General features: G+C 35.8%; 1 protein-coding gene across 6 annotated transcripts in view; it reads right to left on the reverse strand.

The window, feature by feature from the left end:
- ARK2N (arkadia (RNF111) N-terminal like PKA signaling regulator 2N) overlaps window positions 1–22,063 on the reverse strand; it is a 66,131-nt gene that overhangs the window by 14,935 nt on the left and 29,133 nt on the right. For 4 of the 6 annotated variants that reach the window (XM_081078269.1, XM_081078268.1, XM_081078271.1 and 1 more), the window contains exon 3: window positions 7,122–7,304. The exons of the other annotated variants lie outside the window; for them this stretch is intronic. In XM_081078269.1, the coding sequence (XP_080934395.1) occupies window positions 7,122–7,304 (183 nt within the window). The remainder of the gene's footprint in view (window positions 1–7,121; window positions 7,305–22,063) is intronic. 6 annotated transcript variants of the gene reach the window in all.

Below are 22,063 nucleotides of genomic sequence, written 5' to 3' on the forward strand. Positions count from 1 at the left end.
AATGACCACATGTGACCTTGGCAAGAGGAGCTTCAGAGGGGTGATGGAGTGGAAGCAAACGCAGCAAAGCAAGCTGAAGAATGAAAGGGAAAGAAGAACTGAGAGAGGTACTGAGAGCGGAAGAAGGGTTTCAGTGAGGGGGATGTGTATGTCCGCAGTTTTTAAAGACAGGAGAGACCAGACCACATTTAGAAAAAAGGCAGAGAACAAAAACAGGTTTGATGACAGAGAGCTGAGGAACGGCTGACCTGTGAAGAATGTGGCCAGGCCATCTGCAGAGCACCGGTGTGGGTGGGGGGTTAGAAAAGTGAAGTCGCCACTGTGAGGCACGAATGCTGCTGAGGAAAGGCACAGGGCAGCACTGACGCCAGGGCGAGGATGCAGATTAGGAGGTTACGCTACCTGAATCCCAACCGTGTGCTTTTCTCCAGCTGTGCGGAGCTGTGTGGATACACACTGCAAGTGTGCAGGGATGCCGACGATCCCAGGAGCCGAGGAGGCTGGCAAAGGACAGCTGGGCTCACAGGTGCCAGGCAGGGAAAGAAGGGAAGCTCGGAGGGGACCGCGAAGGGCGGCTGCTGGGGTCCATGAGGCAGAAGAACAGTGCAGGGGAGGGAACAGCAGGAAAGCAGACAAAGGCCCTCAGTGGAAAAAGAGCAAGCATTAGGAAAAGGTAGGAGGAAACCAGAGCAGCCTTGGGTTGTATGGGTGTAAGCTTACTTCATCTATTTGTTCCTACAATAAATACTTGGTTATGAGACGTAAAACACTGTATCTCCACCCTCTTGGCCATCCACAAAACACAAGCCACTGGACCTGTCGCTTTGTCTCCCACCTTCTCTTCCACTCGGTGTTACTACTCGTGTTTGCCACAGCTGCTTACTCCTCACCTTCCTACAACTTTTGCACTGGCCTCAGGAATGCCAGCTCCACGGAAAACTGCAGGAATTTTTCCTCATCTCCTCGTGGAAACCTGACTCTCCTGAAGTGCCACCTCCCCTGCAGTCCTCTGAAGCGGCTCCTCAGTCATGGACCGTCCGCCATCCTCCTGGACCGACACCAGCAGCCCGCATGTCCCAGGAGGTTTCCCTTTCACTCAGACATGGATTCCAGGGCAGTTTCACTCCTTCGTGAAACATTTTTAGCATCTGGCTTGGTTTCTCTCTCCTGAGAAACCCTATCCTCCATCTCTCTCCACTTTAAGTCCCGTTCTCATTATATGACTACTCACTGATTATCTGTACAACCAAGGCAAAATTCTCCATGCCTACTCTCTAAGCAGCAAAGAGCTAAGTGAGCCCCAAGAGACCTTAAAGCGCCCTATGGTAGACTCTCAGCAAGGGCCTCAGGCCTTACCGTGCTCAAAAGAAACAACTGAATTAAACTAAACGGGCAGATTGTAGGAGTCACGGTTGCTATAACCAAACTCTTCCTCCTTGATTGCTCAATGTTTTTAAACAACAGTGATTAAGAAAACACAACAAGAACACGACAGAGTAAGTTAATTCTTAGTATCTCTGTGCCGAGCTCTATCTCCATAGTTCTAATTGATAACTGCAACTTGTGGAATGTCCTGTGAAATGTCTCCGTCATCAACATTTCTGAATAACCCGTCTTCACTGATTAGGCCCGGCATCCTGACCCTACCACCACATAGCCTCATTTCAGACCTGGAAACATCATCACTCTGCCTTGTTTTTTAAAGAAGGGGGAAGAAATGAAAAAATAACTATGCTACTTTTGCTCATAACTTTATAAAATCTTAAAAAGAGCAAGATAACCATCACCGATATTTAAGATTCTTTTAACTTTATTCATCCATTATGGATCTAGAAACTAATATTTTACACATTGCTTTCACATTATTAGATCAATCCAAACCATTTTGGCAAGGCTACTTTGGCCACAAATATTGTAGTCCAACCCTGCTGGAATTTAATAGAGAACTTCTTTAATGTTCTAAAATCAGGGTCTGCTCTTGTAGCGAATATTCTTTCTTACTTAGTCAAAAACTCAGTACAAGATAAAATAAGGGACATGAGGTTAACTGATGGGGGCTAAATACAAACTTTCTAGTGAATGTTAACTCTAGACCAATGGTGTGGGAATTTTGCCACATTTCCTGTCAGAGCCATTAGATCAAATGTGCCACTCAGACAAGTCAGCTGACCCACCCCGATCTATGTGACGCCACACTCTTTGAGAGACACCAAAGCATTCTCCGATAGCCAGGCAGGCATCCCCCCTTCTGTCTATTCCGAGCCACGACAATGAGCCCTTTCCTCGCAATGTCACCCTCTTTACCATGTCACACATTCCTTTGGGAGCTCCTGTGCAGTCTGACATTCTCTGGCCTCTGGGCCATTCCCACCGCCTCCCCTCGCCATGACCTCACAGGAATCCAATGGCAGAGCACTGCCTAGAGAATAAGCAAAAGTAAGCCAAAGATGCTATGAGGTTCTTCAAATACCGTCCGTGGTTGTAATCTATTCCTGTTCGAGGACAAGAATAAGCCCTGTAGGAAAAGTGTTAAATGCCACAATTATCATACATTAAATTGGAAATAAATCAGAGGACTTATATTTAGCTCTATGGCAGCTGGCTATCTCTGTGTAGGTCTTTGCCTGTGTGGCTCGCTGGAAAGATAACTTCACTTTATCAGAAAATTCTAAATTTTTGTCCTCCCACTACAACCTTTCCAACATGAAAGTCAGAAAGAAGCACACAAAAAGTAGTAACTAACGTACCATGGCAGACATTTTCTTTTGTCTTCCAAAGAAATACCGTAACTACATTTAACTCACAAGTCTACTGGGTAAGAACTAGTCCTGGGCCTATTTGCAGCACATTAAAGGAAATTATTGCATACTGGCTGACAGTGGTGTAGTAGCTATAAAACGGGTTAATATCTTAAGTCCCTACTCATTTTGCTTTAAAACAAGCAAATTATTACCTTGTGTTTAGTTTGGTTTTTTTTTTTAACAAGAATGTTAAAAACAACTTTAAAAAGTGGAAAAGCAGGTCAGAAATCTAAAATCTTGTGGTCCATATGAAGCTGGTAAACAAAAAGAACGTGACCAAACTTCCTCTCCTTCACAGGACTGGCATACTGACTTCAAAGTGCTAATCCCAGAAACATGGCCATGCTGGTCCAATTATAAAATGCCCTATGCTGAGAACAGGAAACCCAAGATTTGTTTCTCTGCGCTACAACTAAGCTTGTGTAACAGACAAATCAAGATTACCATCCCTATTTTAAGAATGGGAAAATGTTCATAGCCTACCTTCTTGACAAGAAGGCTGACAGAAAAATGAAATCATTTGTTCAAAATGTTTAATTTTCCAGGGGGGAAAAAACTGTAAATAAATTTAGTTTACCACAATTATAAGCCTTCCACACCAAGAAAACGTCAGACTGCTGCTTCTCTTAGCTTCATCTACATTTATAGTGAGCTATTACTAGCAATATACAAAAACTAAGCCATTTTCAGATGTATCAGTACAGCTTCCTAAACATGTCCAATGCAAGAGTTACCTGGGGGTAATCATAAAAATCAGATTCCCACACCCCATTTCAGATCTACTTATAGAACCTTTAGGGGGAAACCTAGGAGTCTGAACTTTTGTAAGCACCTCAGGTAATTTCCATGCCTCAGCAAAGTTTAAGAAATACTGCAGTGAGAACTCATTCCAAGGCAGGACAGTAAATTAGAACCCCACTGACTGGGTCCATTAATCACTTCCTTATTCAGTCTACTTCAGTATATATTAATATAATGTTGGTTAGCACTCCTGAGGGCCTACTGCGTGCTGTATCCTGTACTAATCACATTATGTTATTTCACTTAATGATTAACAATAACCTTTTGCGGTGGACACTTGTTTTTTCCCATTTTGTAAATAGGGAAAACTGAGGCTTTACATAATTTACCTAAGGTCACACAGTTTGTAAGTGGCTGCTGGTTCAAAACCAGGCCGTGTGTTGCCACGTATACTGTTCAATGACAGCATCAAGAAAGAAAAAGTGAACAGATAGCAGAGTTGAAATGGAAAGTCTAGGTCTTTTGTTGACCAGGGGCTTTCCTAATTTCAACTCTTTGCTTTGGTTAAAACTAAAACTAAACAGGGGCGGCCAGATGGCTCAGTAGAGCACGAGCTCTGAACAGGGTCGCCGGTTTGATTCCCACATGGGCCAGTGAGCTGCGCCCTCCACAGCTAGACTGAAGACGACGAGCTGCTGCTGAGCTGCCAGACGGGCGGCCGGATGGCTCAGCTGGTTAGAGCGCGAGTTCTCAACCACAAGGTTGCCGGTTCAATTCCCATGTGGGATGGTGGGCTGCAACCCCTGCAACTAAAGACTGAAAACAGCAACTGGACTGGAGCTGAGCTGCGCCCTCCACAACTAGAACGAAGGACAACGACTTGGAGCTGATGGGCCCTGGAGAAACACACTGCTCCCCAATATTCCCCAAATAAAATAACAACCAAAAACCACTAAAACTAAACAGCAAAAACTCTTTTGCATTCTATCTCCAATGATTATGTTCATACATGATAAATGGAGTAGGGCTGCAGAGCTGGTCTGAGAAGCTGCTACTGATTAACCCATGAATAGTCTTATTTAGTGACTGGGTTTTTATTTTGCTGGGAGGGAGAGAAAGACTCAGATTAATCATTAGAACATTTATCTTAAACTCAAGCCACAAGAATGATCATCCAATTGATAGATAATAGTTCATCTCAAAACTGTAAACTGACCATTGAGGATAAATTCTTTTAATATTTTGTTGCAACACTAAGAACTTTTGAGTTTGCAAGATGAGTTCCCACTATGACACTGCCACTGGGACTCGAGCATACTGTTTTATTTATTACTCACACCTGCATTGCCAAATTTAGAGGGGGAAAGCCTTTGAATGAGCCAATAAATGACTTTATAAGAAAACGTCACAGCTATAACCACATCCTATGATATACAAAAATCTACACATAATTTATGGTCTGACAGATACATATGTTCTCTCTATTATATCCTAGAGAAACTGTCACACACATGTACCAAAAGACATGTATAAGAAATGTTAATGGCAGCGTCATTTGGAATAGCACCTTAGATATCCAAAAGAATGGGTAGGTCAATTGTGATATAGTCATTCATACAGTGGAATACTAAACAGCAGTGAAAAATGAATGAACTAGAACCACAATTACTAACAAGAACATAGCTCAAAAACTGTTGAACTAAGTAAGCAATTTGTAAATGATTAACTTCAATGTAATACCAGTTAGTATTAAAATATGCTTGTTTACAGATACGTAACAAATGCAGTAAAAAAATAAATACATAGTAATCCTAAACATCAAATACCAAATTCAGGACAGCTTCGGAGTAGAAAGGGGAAAAGAAAGAGGAACAAAGTTGAAGCCACAAGTGCTTCCCTCCTCACATATTTTTGCCACGTTTTATTTCTTAAGATTGGTGATATACTTTTTATAACTCTGTGGGGCTGAAATTCAAAAAGACAATCAAATATAGAATTAAGCAAACAAAGGCTAGTGATGTTTTAAATAATCAAGCTAACAATTACTTGAATCTGAAAATGTGATGCTTTCTCCAACGCTGGCAACCTTAATGATATTTTAAGATCCCAAACCTGGCATTATTAGGTTGAATCACATGAAATTGTTGGGTTTGTTGTAGGTCAAAAAGTCAGATATTAACAATTCCATATGGCCCAAATATTAAAATTAGCTATATGAAAAGCAAAAAAAAGTTAATTATTCATGTTTTTCTCAAAAATTTACTATAAAGTGGTCAACATTTAATGGCAAGACTAAAGCAACAGGGAAATAAAACTGAAATAGAATGGATCACTTACTTGTCAACGGATGAAAAATGAAGATAAACTAGCCAGTATACAGAACAAATTATACAACTTAGAAACACATATTACACAAAATGTGGTCAAACAGGCAGTTAGCAGTCAAAACATAGTTAAAATTAAATTCAGGCTGGGCTCCAAAATTAGCTATAATACATCAATTAGAAGTTCAACAAATAAGAGAGTTTTATTTACTTCCATCAAAAATTATGAAAGGAAGAATCAAGGACAATGATCTAAGGAGTTATTTTCTTTTTTATTTCCTAACCATTTCTATATAAAATGTTCTAAACTATAATTCATTATTTTTGTAATACAAAACTCATTTCCCATAAATATATTTTAGGTAGTGATTAAGTTACTAGATTCACTCATAAAAGCCAATGCAATTTATAATTTAACTAGGAAAGCCTGATCCTTCCATAACAAGAAAGAAAATACACACCATATAAGCAGTCTCTCAATCTCTTCCCCTTTTTTTTTTAAAACTTCAGTACTAGTACTTTTAGAAAAAGGTTTAAATTAGAAAGAATGTTGAAAGAGTTTTGAGAAACATATTGAAGGAAACTTGGACTCACTGTGCAAGATTTTCAAAGGTAATGGCAATGGGTTTTTTAGTGAATAAATATCACTCCTAAGAATCATCACAGAACCAAGATTAAGTAATGCAAGACAGGGAGAGGTTTCCCCGAGGTAATGGAGGCAGAAACTGAAAGAGAAGAGTTAGAAAAGACAAATAGGAGAACTATGGTGGGGAAGTAACAGTACACTGCACACGGAGAGGTAGAAGGAAGTGCAGCACTGCAAAGGAACAGCCCCACAGGGCAAGTTTAACAGCCCCTCCCCCAGCTTCAAGGCTGCTGTGCAGTTACCTGAGGGAAACAACTGAGAAAAGGAGATGGGCAAGGGGAAAGGGGAGGAGTATTAGGTCATCCGGGTGGTTTTTACATATGTTAGGCATTTTTAATCAAGAAATACGCCTACTGAGATCTACCTATGCCTATAATTAATGTCTCATGTATCGTCACTTTTGCTTCCTCCCGATTAGGAAAGATGAATGACATGTTACCCAAATCTCCTTTCAGTTCGTTATACATGGCAGCGTGGGTAGTCGCCATCACCTAGCGCCAGGTGCCTCAGGTTAGCCTGCTCTCCTCGGCAGGGTCCACTACAAGGAACAAGCTACCAGGACACATGCACATGACACCATTAGAGAAGGGGAAAGGGAGGGAGACCAACCTGCCTCCGCATTCAGCTCCTCTAGAAGCCCGCTGGTCCTCCAGGTAGCTCCTGTGTCCTGGCCTCCTACAGAATTACTGTGCTCTTGAACTACTGCAGCCGCCAGTAAAGTGTCCACATTTACCACTTCTGGGTCAGAGCTGGTGTCAGACATATCATAATGAGCTACAACTGGAGGTCCATCTAGGGAGGAAAGAAAATGTATACTCGTATCTAATGTGTGGGGTGAAAAAACTTCTGAAACTAAGAGCCCTCTAAACGCCAGTTGCCTTTATCTTATTCTAGCTGATCAGAAAGGCTGCACTGTAGACATCTAATATTTTGTACACAGGGTGGGAGTGGAAAAGATAACCCAAGCTTACAAAGATGAGGGACACATTTGGAAAGGAGGTAAAGGAGTGTTATGAAGAACAGAAGACAAGACTATACTGAACAATGTTACACTGAACTGACGTCATACTCTTAGAGCAAAAGATTAAGAAAAAGGGGAAGACTCCACAGAGAAAGTGAAAATGATCTTTTAAAGAAAACAACAGATGCAAATTATTAAAATTCAATTTATATTTTTTAAGAGAATGAATCTAGTTCTTTCTCTTTGTAACTAATACTAAAACTCCCCAGTAGATTCCGAAGAAAATCAAATATATATTTTCCTACTTTCTAATGAAATAAGGTTAACACTAAGAGCTCTACTTGACTGACTTAACTATTTTCAGTAAAGCTCTTTTATAATATCAGGGATGTTATTCATTTTACAACATTCTACAAAAAGACAATACTCACAAAATCCATCTTCAGGATTTTGCTTTGGATGTCTTGTGAGGGATATTTATATTTTCTTTTCCCTGAGAAAGACAACCAGCTCAGACTCAAGGTAATGATACGCTATCTTATGGGTTATTTCAGAGGAAGACACTAAAGTTCTTACTGGAAAAATAAGAGCTCCCTTCTACCTCTAAACCCCTAACTAGCTGGAAAAGGGCAGCTGAGTTCCAAAGTAATTACACTGTAGTGATTCATGCTAAAATAACTCAATGTTCATGCTTGTAGAACACATACATGCTTTAAAATGCTAATCTAATCTTTTTCTAACATAACAGCAAAAAGCATAGTTTTCATTCAAGTATGAAACACATCCCTTACTACTACCACCAATTTAGAAGCAGAAATAAAGGAATGCTGTTTCTCCCCCCAACAACTAGGAAATGCAGGCAAATTATTTGTTTCCATAAAGATTTTTTAATATCCAACAAATTAACATTAAACACACCTATTTTATGGAAATTTTGACTATGAAGGAATACATATGCCAATGAATCACTAAAATAGAACACAATGAAAGATCATTGTTTTAATACAAACATCCATTGTGTAAACTGTCACTGAATAAAACATGGAACATACTTGAGTATTTATTTATCCATTAAAACTATGTTCCCAAACCACAGGTTTACGTAGCAACATTTTTAAAACAAAAAAATGACCAAACGTAAAGGCAAATGAATTGTTAAATGCCACTGTATAAAGAACAGACATGTCACAACATGAAATTCTGACGATCATGACAATTTCAGTTGACTACTTAAAAACAATTTCTAATTCCCCCAAAAGGGTAAAATCGAGTTCATAAAATTCAACAGTGTGGCCTTGGTATCAGTTGGTAATGGATTTTAGTTCAAATGGAAAAAAAAAAAAATTAAAAAAAAAATTGGTTCATGTGTGAGGTTTTTCTTTTCTAAAAAAAGAAAAAAGTTGTATCATTTATTGAGTTCTCGTCAGAGTTCAAAATGATTGTTATGGAATTAAGGTACTATGTGATGTCCAAATACTTGTGTCCAAATACAAAGATCAAGTACAATATTGACTATTTGACCAAATGTTCTATTTTTTTAAAAGGCTTTATTTTTTAAGTGTTTTGTGTTTACAAAAAATTAGTGGTTTATTTTTAAATTTTATCACTAATACCACTCACGGCCACTTGCCCCACATCCCTCCCCCACAACTACCAAATTGAGGCAACAGGTCAACAGTCAAGTCAAAATTGTACCACTCCTACATGTATAATCATGCAAAAAAGTATTAAGTGTATGTGTACATGCAGAGTGATAGCACCTACCCATGGAAATAACTTGTCTGAAAGTCTTCATCAGTAGGAAATACAAGCATAAACTTGTTATCTCGCTTCATTCTTGCATCTTCCATATTTCCAAACAGCACACCTTATAGCTTAGCTTAAATTTTGTATTCATCATAAACAAAGACAGTAATATTTTCATATTTTAATTACAGTTAACAGTTAAAACAAATGATTATCACTGTCACTTTTCATTTCCAGTATATTCAAGCGATGACAAGTCAATACTATACAAATTTTAATAAAGTAAAGGAATAGTTGCCCTTCCAACTTTGTCTTCCAAGAAACCACAATTAAGGACCTTGCATTCCAAGGTCACCTTACACTTATTATTAGCAAACCAAGATTACGTAAGATATGTTTAATGCACTTAGCGTCAGGGCTTGGACTTTGAATTAAGTGAATATTAGCTAACTGATGGTGACAATTTGTAATATTCTTTTAAAATGTGACTCATGCTACATAGCAGAATTAAGAGACAGGGAAGGTCTTGTAGTAATATTATTAATCTTTTAAAAGAAGTACCTCTTGAAGAAAAAAAAAAAATCAAACCACTGAGGAAGAGCCAGAAAAATTCAGCACCTTGACAGAATGATTCTGTCAATTCATTACAGGATGGAATAAACATGGAGATATTGCCCTTCCTCTTACTTGATTATTCCTCTGCTGTTAAACAACTGGACTGCTACTAAGATTATTCTGACTTTCAAAAACATCCAAATAGTCACTTCAAGTAAAGTTACACATGGAAACATTTCCAATTTATGATATGGTCATTAATGTAAGCACATTCCATTTTCACAACATTTAAGGTTATCTATACTCCACATTCTCCTACCTGCTGTGATCACTATTAAAATCTTAAAACAAAAATTTATAATAATGAACTCACTAGTTTTTCTACAATTAAAGTATCACTCTTATAAAGGTAAATTTAACACAATTAGTTAATAACGATTTGGTCTGTGGTTAAGCAAAGTGCTATTTCTCCGCCTGATTGGAACATTTTGAAATTCTGCTGCTTGTTACAAATTACAAGGCAAGAAAACTTAAAGGTCCAGCAATCAACAGACTACTTTTTGTATGTAAGAACATCAACTCACCCATTTTATGCTAGAAATAGGTTTGTACCCTCTTACTGACCTCCTAGCCTATAAATAGGTTCTAACTTTCAAATACCAAAATGTAGATGTCATCACACATTCCTGACAATGAGATTTATACTTTTACAAATTTACACCTTCTGTAACGTTGTCATCAAATGTTTAATTTTATAGATTAGTTTTCTTTGTCAAATACGTTCTCTTCTATAGAAATCTCATGGAAACAATTTGAATCACATAAACAAAAAAACAAAGCAAAACCTAACATCCTTTACTACATTTAACCGTGACAAATCCTTCCTTTCAAATTTGACAAGCAAAAGCACAAAATTTTGAAACTATACAAGGTAATTACAAAATTTACCACAATCATTTTATGGATGAGAAACTTGAGTCCTTGTTAGGTGGAAAGAGAACAGATTACAGTTGTTCTCCTTGTTGAGGGAACAGGAATGTACAGATGAGACTGGGAGCAGCACAGCAAGTACACATAGATTTTGGGCGGCAAACACATGGGTTAAAATCCTGCCTACTGCTTCTCCACAGGGTCATGGTGAGGGTTAGAGAAGAAATAACACAGAACACAGGAATTCAAATATTGGTCCCCCCACCTTTCCATTATAATTAGCACCTGCCCTACTTCGCTATTTGTTTGCTTATCTTTGCATGCAAACTCTGCTGTACACAGTATGCAGAAAGTTTTGAGGCAGTGCCTGGGCCGGTGTCTTATATGGGTCACAGATTCATCTAACTTCTTAAGGAAATGCGTTGCTGGAATTAACCAGATCATCACAAATGGGCCTTTTGGGTTTTTATTTCTGTTTGAAATGTCAGTTTGGATGCATTCATATACAAGTATTTCAAAGCAAAATAGAGAGCAGTTTGGGTTATTTCATATTTAGCATCATCCTTGCCTACAGAGCCCTTCCACTAACACAAATGCTGTCTCCCAGTAGGAAGTCTAGATCTAGGAAACAGGAATTCCTCTTGTATCCCTGAGATATCTGGAAACGGCACTCCTCTCTATTGCTGTCTTAGGGCCAAGGAAAGGTGGGGCAATGAACCAATACATTATTTGCCCCTTCAAGAACCATTTCTATGGTTATAGCAATAAACAATAAAAATCAGAAAAAAATTCCTTCTTTCCTCCCTACTACAGCCAACATCAAAAGACCCCTCACTAGGAGAGGAAAAATCTACCTTGTTACTGCCAAAGGACCTCATACAGGCTCTGTCAGACCAGTAATTAAGGGGCCCAGGCCCAGTGCCATTATCTACAACATTAAGAGAAAACGGGAAAAGGTGGAAATCACACTCAACCTCAATCCAGATAGTGAGATTCCAAAAAAAAAGTTACATCCGAAAGAATTCTTAGCACTTACCTAGCCAAAGTGTCTAAGAAGGCTTGTGGAGGCCAGGTGAGGGGAATACATGTGGTTAAATGAGGTGTGGGATTGAGGGAAAAGGCCGACCTCAAGAGTTTGCAGAAGGGAATTTGCATTTTAGGAGAATCTATCCAAGAAAAAAACACCTTTTTCATTACACACCAAAATATTTACCAAGATGACAACTTATATTTGCAAATGAGAAAAAAAATACAAAAATATTTGTTGTATTTTTATTACTATCAAATAATAAAAATATATACATAGAACAATTTGCAAAAATAGAAAGCAGTCATTTTGAAAGCATCTCTTAGAAAAGATGATTAATTACATCAACCAAAAAAGACAAAAATCTATGTAAAAAAGTGTCATACCTAGAAAAAAAGGAGCTTTAAATACCAAAAACTGCATTGTGTATATTTTCTTCAGGATAATATCTTAAAACTATTTTAGTAAAAAGAAAACTGTCTGAGAAGATAGGCCTAAAATGGAAATGAAATGTGGCAATATGCACTGAAATTTTGTTTGGAAGTCTTTTTAAAAATACAACTGAATCAATGCCTATTTTGTACTTGTTTCATCATACCTATCTCAATTACTAAAAATGTAGGTGTTATGAAGATTCCAAGGTGGGAATAAAGTTTTAAGGATTACATCTGTCCTTATATCATACTGGTAAATGACAGGTCATTTTGTCCACCCTGAAGTTACCTATGATACTGAAGAAGAGTTAATTATGAAAGGTTCCAAGAAGAGGTAACAGCAAATATTTAAGATCATCAGAGTAGTTAAAAAGTTGATCCCAAAAAAGAAAAACAACTTAATTTTAACCCATCATCACTAACTACATAGTTGGGAAAACTGAATCAAGGAGTTACTCAAAAAAGGTGACTCACGTAATTTATCTGGATGTTGGAGAGAAAAATACAGAAAACGGGGCACTGGAAGAGGTCACAATCTTTCAATTTATCTTTCTATTTCAGGGGCAGATCCATGACCTACTGTTTTGAAGATTCAGGTCTACAGGGAGTAAAACAAATATCTGTACTACATACACAAAAGAAAAACACAAAAACTGGATAGGATTTTGGCTATATCCGCATGTCTATGTACCCTGCTAAAGATTCATCCACTCCACCTTTTTAATTACTCCTCAAAGCAGTCTAAACTTTGTTATTTTCAAAATATTCCTCAATTTTTAACAGGATAATTTAGGACATATCAAGGAAAAGAATCTTGACCTTTTATGTTAAATATGCTATTCTGTTATTTTCTTTTTTGACATACCGATCACCAAAAAACTGAAAATTATCCACAAATATGTAAATTCTACCATTAGCTTTATTAACTACAAGCTAATACCATTGATTTCATTATGGAAAAGCAGGTTTCTTGACTCAGGAACACTCACTGCGAATTAACTGGAAGGGAATCACTAATATAACAACACTGTCCTCAACAGAGTAACGAGAAACATTTCCTTTTTAAAATTTTTATTTATCTAAGTCAGTTGTTACATTTCAAATGCACAGTCAGATAAAAGATATAAAGAAAATGCAATAAAATAAATATCACAGTGATTTAATAACATTCTTCTCAAATCTTAAAGTTATAATAGGAATAAGACTTTGTTACCAAAGAATACACTTCTTTGTGAATTATTATTCTTTCATTCTATTATATGTTCTGATAATTTAATACAAAAAGATCGACGCAATAATACTAGTAAACTCAATTTGGTTTCAATCCCCACTAACTTTCCTAAACTTCAGAGGAATTAAAATTAGAAATCAAGAAAAAAATTAAAAGTATATATAGAAACTCCGAAGTTCTTCATGCTAGTTTGCAACTCATAATACTCAAACGACTCTTGTAGACAAATTTAAATACAAATTTCTTATCTCTTCAATGATTGAGGGCACATATGCCATTTCTGGAGAGGATTTTGAGAAGAATTTTTCTTTGAGAACAATTTTTATATAACAATTTAGTAATAAATAAATAATTAATAAATTTGCTGAAATTGTTTTGATACTGTATTTTCTGCCATGTGGCATTCCACAAAATCATTTTCATTGTCCCCTCACTATACTATTTAAATAATACAAACAGGAGAAAATGAAAACAGTGTAAGCCAAACAAAACAGAACGGGTACAATTACTTAAAAGGTCACCTTCTATAAGATAACTTGCCTATAATTTGTTATTCTAAACAAATGATAACAACAAAGCCTGTATGCCATCTCTTGTATAACTTTCATGTAACTGTACCATTAGGCAAATTCAGTTGATATTAAAAGTGGAAATCATTAGTAATACCAACCTGGGGTGCTCTGTTTGCTCAACAAAAGGACTCACTATATCACTTCTTTCATTACCAAGAAGATTTAAATGATTTCATTTCTAATATTTAGACTTGCATACAAATTTTAAGTAATAAATCTTATGTAAATTAAGATATATTAAGAGATCCTTGCTATTAAATCTGCATAGCAGTAGGGAATGACAAAAGCAATGAAGCAAAATAAATTGTTGTATATTCTTTTACTCAGTCTGCTAGTGAAACAAACAAGAGGTCGAAAAACTTTCACTGACAATAAAAATAAATAAAATGACTTTTTCCCTCTAATTTAATCACCCTAACTAGGTTTATCCGTTGGCAACATTTTTTCTTACATATATTTAAGACTCAATGAATGGGTATCATATTAATGACCTGAATCCAGTAAAATCTCTGTACACTATTGCAGTTATCTGTCTCCAGAAAGTTGTCAAATATAACATCAATAAACATACAAAATTAATTATTACAGAATTCTGAAGGTGGGTACACACACACACACACACACACACACACCCTCGAAACTAGGCTCATTACTCTGAATTGGTAACCAAAAAAACAGGCTTTTCTTTCTCTTGAAGATCCAAAATTACAGAATCCTTTATTCTACTTCTATGTGGGGGAAAAAAACACTTCATGCAAAATACTAAATCTTTTTTTTTAAATTTTAAGATTTTAATTTCACTGCGTTGTGTTCTAAATTAAAATTTTATTTGGGCTTTTATTCCACTTAATTTTAATAATGCACACAAATATGCATCAATATAATTATGAATTACAATTACCTAATAAGCGGCTCAAATAACCAGATCAGTCGAATCTGTCGGTTAAATTCGCTTAAAATGATTAGGTATCTAATGTCCTAGAACACTGAATTAACACAAACTAGACAGAAAGCAATCTACAGACAGATTATCAGAAAACACATTTACCTTTAGTGAGGGGATGACGCCTTCTTTTAAATACCAGCAGCTAAATTCTACATGCATATATTAGAGAAATGCAATAATCCAGATATAGAATTTTATTCTTAAATAAACAGCATTTCAACCATGTCTTGATTAATGCTACAGGTTGAAAGAAGTTTCTTTCCAGCATTAGCCCTTTATAGACTACAAGAGTCTAAACAGAATACACTCCTCATGCTTTTAAAACTCAAGGAAAATTAAGGGAATTCAAGGTAAATTGAGGAAAGACCACTAGGCACTTCTAAAACAATACCTACATGAAAATGTCACCATCCAATACAAAAAGTAATTCCCACTTCTTAGTATTAGTACTTGTAAGTACTACTTATAATCTTAGGAATACAGATTTTGCCTCAGTAAAAGCATTCAATAATCCACAACAGCAGTTAAAAAAAAAAGTAGTATTAAAACTACTTACAAATACTTGATGCTTCTTTACATGTCCATAATACAAAAACAAACTTGTTGAAAGAGGAATTTTAAAACTATGCAACCTGAAAAGGTGTAATCATTTAAAGCACAACTCATAAAAACATTGTTTTTCAAAACTATCCTTAAGACAGCAACATATTTTCAAGGCCCTGTGAGAAACTGAAAATCAGGATAAAACTATATGTTTCTGCTACAAAACTCTCCAAACCCCAACATATCAAATTTTACTTTAAAATAAATTTTAGTATTTTGGCATATATTCTATGAATTAAATCAATATATTCTGGTATTCCCTTTCTTTTTACCAAAACCCCTCTAATCTTTATCCAAAATTATGTAGAAAGGCTTCCCCAAATTATTAGTGTTTAATATCTTCTAAATATTCAAAATGTTATTACCTTGAATATCAATTATTAAAACTTATGTTTGAACCCTTGTGTAAATCGGTGCAGCCGCTATGGAAAACAGTATAGCGGTTCCTCAAAAAATTAAAAATAGAGCTGCTATGTGATCCAGCAATTCAACTTCTGGGTATTTATCCAAAGAAAATGAAAACACTAAATTGAAAAGATATCCCCATGTTCACTGCAGCATTATTCACAACAGCCAAAGCATGGAAATAAGTGTCCGAATGGATTAATGGATAAAGAAAATGGAGTTTTATATATATATATTCGAGCTATTCGAATATATATATATATATGTCCATTCTTTTTCATGGCAGCCATAAAAAATGGATTCTTGCGACAACATGGATGAACCTTGAGGGTATTATGCTAAAACAAAGACAAGTGCCATATCATCTCATAGATGATATGAAATCTAAAAAAACAAAAACCAAATTCATAGATTGGTGGTTGCCAGAGGTAGAGGGCAGGGCGTGAGGAGTTGAGGGTTTATGGGTGAAGGGAGTCAAAAGATACAAACTTCCAGTTATAAAATAAATTAAGCCATGGGGATGTAAGGATGCATGGTGATTATAGTTAATAATACCATACTGTATACTTGAATGTTGCTAATAGAGTAAATCTGAAAAGTTCTCATCACAAAAAAAAATTCTGTAACTAGGTGTTGTGACAGATATAAACTAGACTTACTGTAGTCAACTCACAATACACACAAATAATGCTCACAATACATACAAATACTGAATCATTATGTTGTATGCCTGAAAATAATATAATGCTGTAAGTCAATAGTACCTCAATAAAATAAAGTCTTTGATAATTCCATTCCAATGAAATTTTTCATAGAAACAAAACAGAAAAATCTCCAGACTTCTTACTGTTACCTAATAACAACAATCAGAATATATCCTGTCAATACTAGGAATTATTTGTTTATGTGTTATTCTTAACAGATGAATTCGTATTTTCTATTTTAAAAATAAAAAGCATTTCAGAACATGCTTATACATATATCAAATATTAAATCAAGAAACAAAAAAGTGCTTGAAGCAAAACTGCTTCAATACATGCATAGAAAAGTATCATGTTAACATGCTGAAATTAATATTTTCTTATGTCTAAAATTCCATGTCTAGTAAAATCTGTGCACCCAGTAAAAAGTTGAAGACAGAACAAACTTCCCTGAAAACATCTCAACTTCAAGCAAAGATTATAGGATTAGTTCAAATTTGGTCAGTCATCCAAAACCACTATGCTCTTTCCATTGACACAAAACTTAATTTTTTAAAAAGATTAGCTGAAGTAGTTTACAAGTGTTGCACTATTATTTCTGAGAAAAATCCATCAATTACAATAAACTCCTATATTTTATGGTGAAAAGTCATACTAACATTATGTAAGAGTTTAGCATATGTGAAGAAATTTATCATAAGTTGCATTGGTGCTCAAACCTTACTGGTGACAAGCCCTATTTGTCAAATTATGTTCAGGAAATCTGACAGTCATTACACAATAAAGACGACACTTCTGGTCTTTTTCATCAATTCATACATATATTCCTAAATGAGAACTGAGCATATTAACAAGCCTTCCCCCCCCCCCAAGTTAACTTCCAATGCTCATACATCAAGTTCTAAAAAAGAAAACACCAAATAACATAGTTATTTTTCAGTTCAAATCTAGAAAAGAAAAAAAAAAAATGGGCTCAGTCTATTATAGTTAGTTTACAAGTTGCAAGTATGTGGATATAGAACTGAGTAAAAAAAAGTGGTGACAGTTTTTCTGAGTAAAATTATTGGTAAATTATTAAAATAAAGTTCTTGATTGTTTATATATGAAACTCCAAACATACCACCTATCCTTTGTCTTATAAAACACAGAATTAGATATTTTCCCTAAGTTGCAACTTCATTAGATATTAAAATATTTAACTTTTTTCATGTTTAGAAATTGTTATAAATTTGAAGGGAAAGACTAATAATTTTTTATTTGTACAAAGCACAATTTTTTTAAAAAAGGTAGTGTTAGCAAAGTTACATATTCCTATTGAAAAATTTCACCCTAATTTAGCTGTTTCTCACAATATTCCTACCAACGCAGAAAAGGTAAAATGCCAGTATCTCCCAATCCTGGGCCGCACATACAGATATCATGTTGCAAGACTTTCAATCCTGCGACATTATCTTCCCTTTGACATACTCCTTGGGCCCTTTACCATGCCAAAGACCATTTATTTTCAGTCCAGGGATTGAAAACAAAATTAAATTAGTAGTACATTAGCTAATACACGTAGTCACGAGTCACTTAAAAACCCATTCAATACATACCCTTAATAGAGTGATCATTTCATCTGTTTCCTCAACAGGTACCTTTATATCAGGTACTGGACAATTTCACTGGATGATATCTGTCAGGCTATTACCTCAGGCACTGAACTTTAAGATAGAGCTCAAGATCATCTATGTAACAATGAAAGACTTGTTCTCATGCATGATATCAAACTCCAGTCTAATCTGCTTTCCCTACAGTATCTTGCATAGTACGTACAGAGTAAGTAATTGCTCAAAAATTAATTCATTCTTCCTGCATACAAATGCTACTTAATATTATAATTCATGGAAGACTAGCAACAAACTAGTTCATTAAATGACATATGGAAGAATGACATAAAAATGTTCATGCAGTACATTCATTCATGATCTTCAGAGTGGGATTAATTATGTGATTCCCCCTATCGGAATCAGAAACAAGTCAACAGTGTTTGTAGAAAATAAATGCTAAAAGATTCTCAAAGAATTAACTACTCACCTATTTGGATTCACTACGATTCCCTATTTTATACCTTATTTATATTTTTGGCATGAAAAAAACATAAAATAAGGATCATTCCTAGTTATCATATAAATATGGTTCTACATTCCAACCATACGTAACAAAACTCAAGCTAAGATTTGTCAAATTCTGCTTTGTTCTGAATTTCTAACTTTTTAAAAAGAAATTGCTTACTATTATACTTTTTAAAAATCAAAAGAAACTTACAATGGGCAAAAACAAATTCTTTCTTACACAATCCAAAAAGCAGATAGTTAAGACAATTTTGTGATAGATTCAAAGGTTGTTCTGAAATATTCCCATTCTCAGCCAAGTTAACTGAAAAACTGTTACAAGTCTTTGGGAATTCTAATGTACTGTCAACACTCCAGCAAGTCACATAAGAAATCAAAGGGCTGCTGTGGCAGTTCTTGGAAATCAGGCATCTGCATGTAAGCACCTGATTGGGCGATAGGGGAAATGCTTTGGCCAACTAGCTGCATTTTAAGTTCCCTGGGTTCCAGCAGCGGATTGTTCTCTTCGCCAGTGTCAAGGTCAGTTAACTTTTTCCATCCACACGCAGAGCGTCTCCTCTGTCTGCCTCTGCATCTGGGAAAAACAGCTCATGGCCTCTTCTAGGAAACTGCCTATGTGGTTCCTATCACACACAGCACCCCTGTCCAGTAATCCTGGAATTTCCCTGGGCGTTCCTTCAGATCCCCCAGCACGACTGAAGTCAGCTTTAAAGACATTGAGGCAGGCCATTTGATAAAACATCATTAATTCAGAAAATAGTATTTTTATTAAGACATGCTTATTCAGGAAAATAGCATAAGCATTACTAACAGCCATATAAATAGAGCAGTGATAAGCAACACTTAAATTAACTAACCAAACTAAAGTAATTCCAACTAACATAACCACCATTTTTCATAGCTTCAATATATCTGCCTGGCAACACATATTCTGTTACAATACAAGTAACTATTAATCTATGACAGTGGTTTTCAACCTTAGCTAACACATAAAAACAAGGAGTGGTTTAACAAATACCAAAACCTAGGTGGGCTCCAAGGCATTATAAGTTTGTTTTGTTTTAAGCTCCCCAGGTGATTGGAATGTACAGCCTTGGTTGAGAACCACTGTATCCTCCAATACTTTTATTGCTTTGACTTTAAAATTCTAAGTGTCATTTTGGCAGCTGGCCCATAATAAATCAGTATACAATAATTCTCAGCTGAGTCTTACCAAACACTCGTTTCAAGTTTTAAAAAATTCCTTATGGAAACCACATAAAGGATATACACAAGTTTGGGATATGCTACCCACCCCTCTGGAGAGCAAATCAATGGCTGAGTTGTCCTGCAATAAAGAAACCTGTTTCCACATGATCCAACACGTTCCAAATGTGCACATAATGTACAGCTATTACTATCCAGTAGAACAGTAGTTTCATAGGATTTCAGTTTAGAATATGCTCCCCTACATATCCTGTTTCATCCTTGAACGAGGCCAGATTATCTTTGGTTTGGGTCCCATACAGTTTGGGTCTCTAAAAAAACTAATTATACTAAACTCTTCATTTTTTCAGGGAGCTATTAAAAATGTTACCTCCTCAGACCACTTGACTATACTATCTAAAATGGCTTTTCTATCTCACCCCTGGTCTTCATCTCTTATATCCTGCTTTATTATTATTCATAGTGCATATTCCTAGCTGATACCGTTTCCCCGAAAATAAGATCTAGCAGGACCATCAGCTCTAATGTGTCTTTTGGAGCAAAAATTAATATAAGACCGGGTCTTATATTTTAAAAAGACCGGGTCTTATATTAAAATAAGACCAGGTCTTATGTTAAGTTTTGCTCCAAAAGACGTATTAGAGCTGATGGTCCAGCTAGGTCTTATTTTCGGGGAACCACGATAGCATATGATAATTCATTTAGTCTCCTCAAAAAAGTAAGTTACTGAGGGCAGGGATTTTTCACTCACTGTTGCCTTCCCAATGCTGCATAGTAGGTGCTCAACTATTTGCTAAATAAACGAATGATTGAGGGAATCAATCTTGGCCTTATACCATCTTATATATCAAGAAGTCTTATTAAAAACAGCCCTATGAAACGCTCAATTGTAATTAACCCCAGATATTTCTGAAAATATGGTTCACTTTACCTTAATAGTGGTTTTTTATGAAGATGTAAAAGAAAAATTTACCAGGTCTCAGTATTAAGTGTTTCTCCTAGACAATGAGAACTGTTTAACCAGTTATGCCACCTTATTTCAATGACTAAAAGCATGGGACAAATTTTTAGCACCATTTTATCTAGTAAATAAAAACGTCATGAAGTTTGTTACCAACCTTCCCTCTAACCTCATCTTACTACTTTTCCCGATTACTCCAGCCTTTCTTCATGTTTTTAAAAAAATTTGTTTATATGTAAACTTCCTCAAGAAGGAAGTACCTTTCCCCAGAGTGTGGTATATTTAGCTTATGGAAAGATTAAATGGAATTTAAAGAATATTAAACTTTCTTTACACAGTTTCCCATTTTAACTGCTGGGTATAGCACAGGCAATCAGACGGCTACTTTGATTTGTTTCAGATTCTGGCATTGCTTATTTTTCAACAAACAATTAAAAATGTGTACTTAAAAGCTCAATTCAGAAAATAGTATAAAAATGCTTATGCTGGGGACAGTGAGGTAAGTTTCAGCCTCATAAAGATGACTACCAGCAATAAACACTGATAAGCAAGATATTTTGAGATCTTAAAAACAGGGACCAATTAGACATTTGTCAAAACCCATAGGATGTTCAACCCCAAGAGTGAACCCTAATGTAAACTATGGACTCTGGGTGACAATGATGTGTCAATGCAGGTTCATCGATTGTAACAAATGTCCCCCTCTGGTGCGTGATGCTGACAGTGGGGGGGCTGCGCATGTGTGAAGGCAGGAGGTATATGGAAAATATTTATACCTTCCGCTCAATTTTGCTGTGAACCTAAAAAATAAGCTCTAAGAAATAAAGTGTATTAAAAAGAAAACAGGGACCATATTCTCACCTTAAACACACATAGGTTCTTTTATTAATACTAAGATGTATCCTACTTTGAGAAAAAGAATTGTATCGAAAGCAAAGCTTATGCTTTTGCATATACAAAGTTAATATAGGCACTCAACTTCAGGAAATAAGTTAGGAAAAGCAGGCCGAAAATAATACCTTGTTGCTTTAACATTCAAGATTGCAGAAGGACAGCCATCAGTAAGATATCAAAGCTTCTAAACTTAAGGTAACACTATCCAGACATTGTAGCATAGAGAAAACCACATTTAAACAACGCATGCTTTTAAAAGAATCAC

Source organism: Rhinolophus hipposideros (genome assembly GCF_964194185.1).
Source record: "Rhinolophus hipposideros genome assembly, chromosome: 17".
Taxonomy (NCBI): Eukaryota; Metazoa; Chordata; class Mammalia; order Chiroptera; family Rhinolophidae; genus Rhinolophus; species Rhinolophus hipposideros.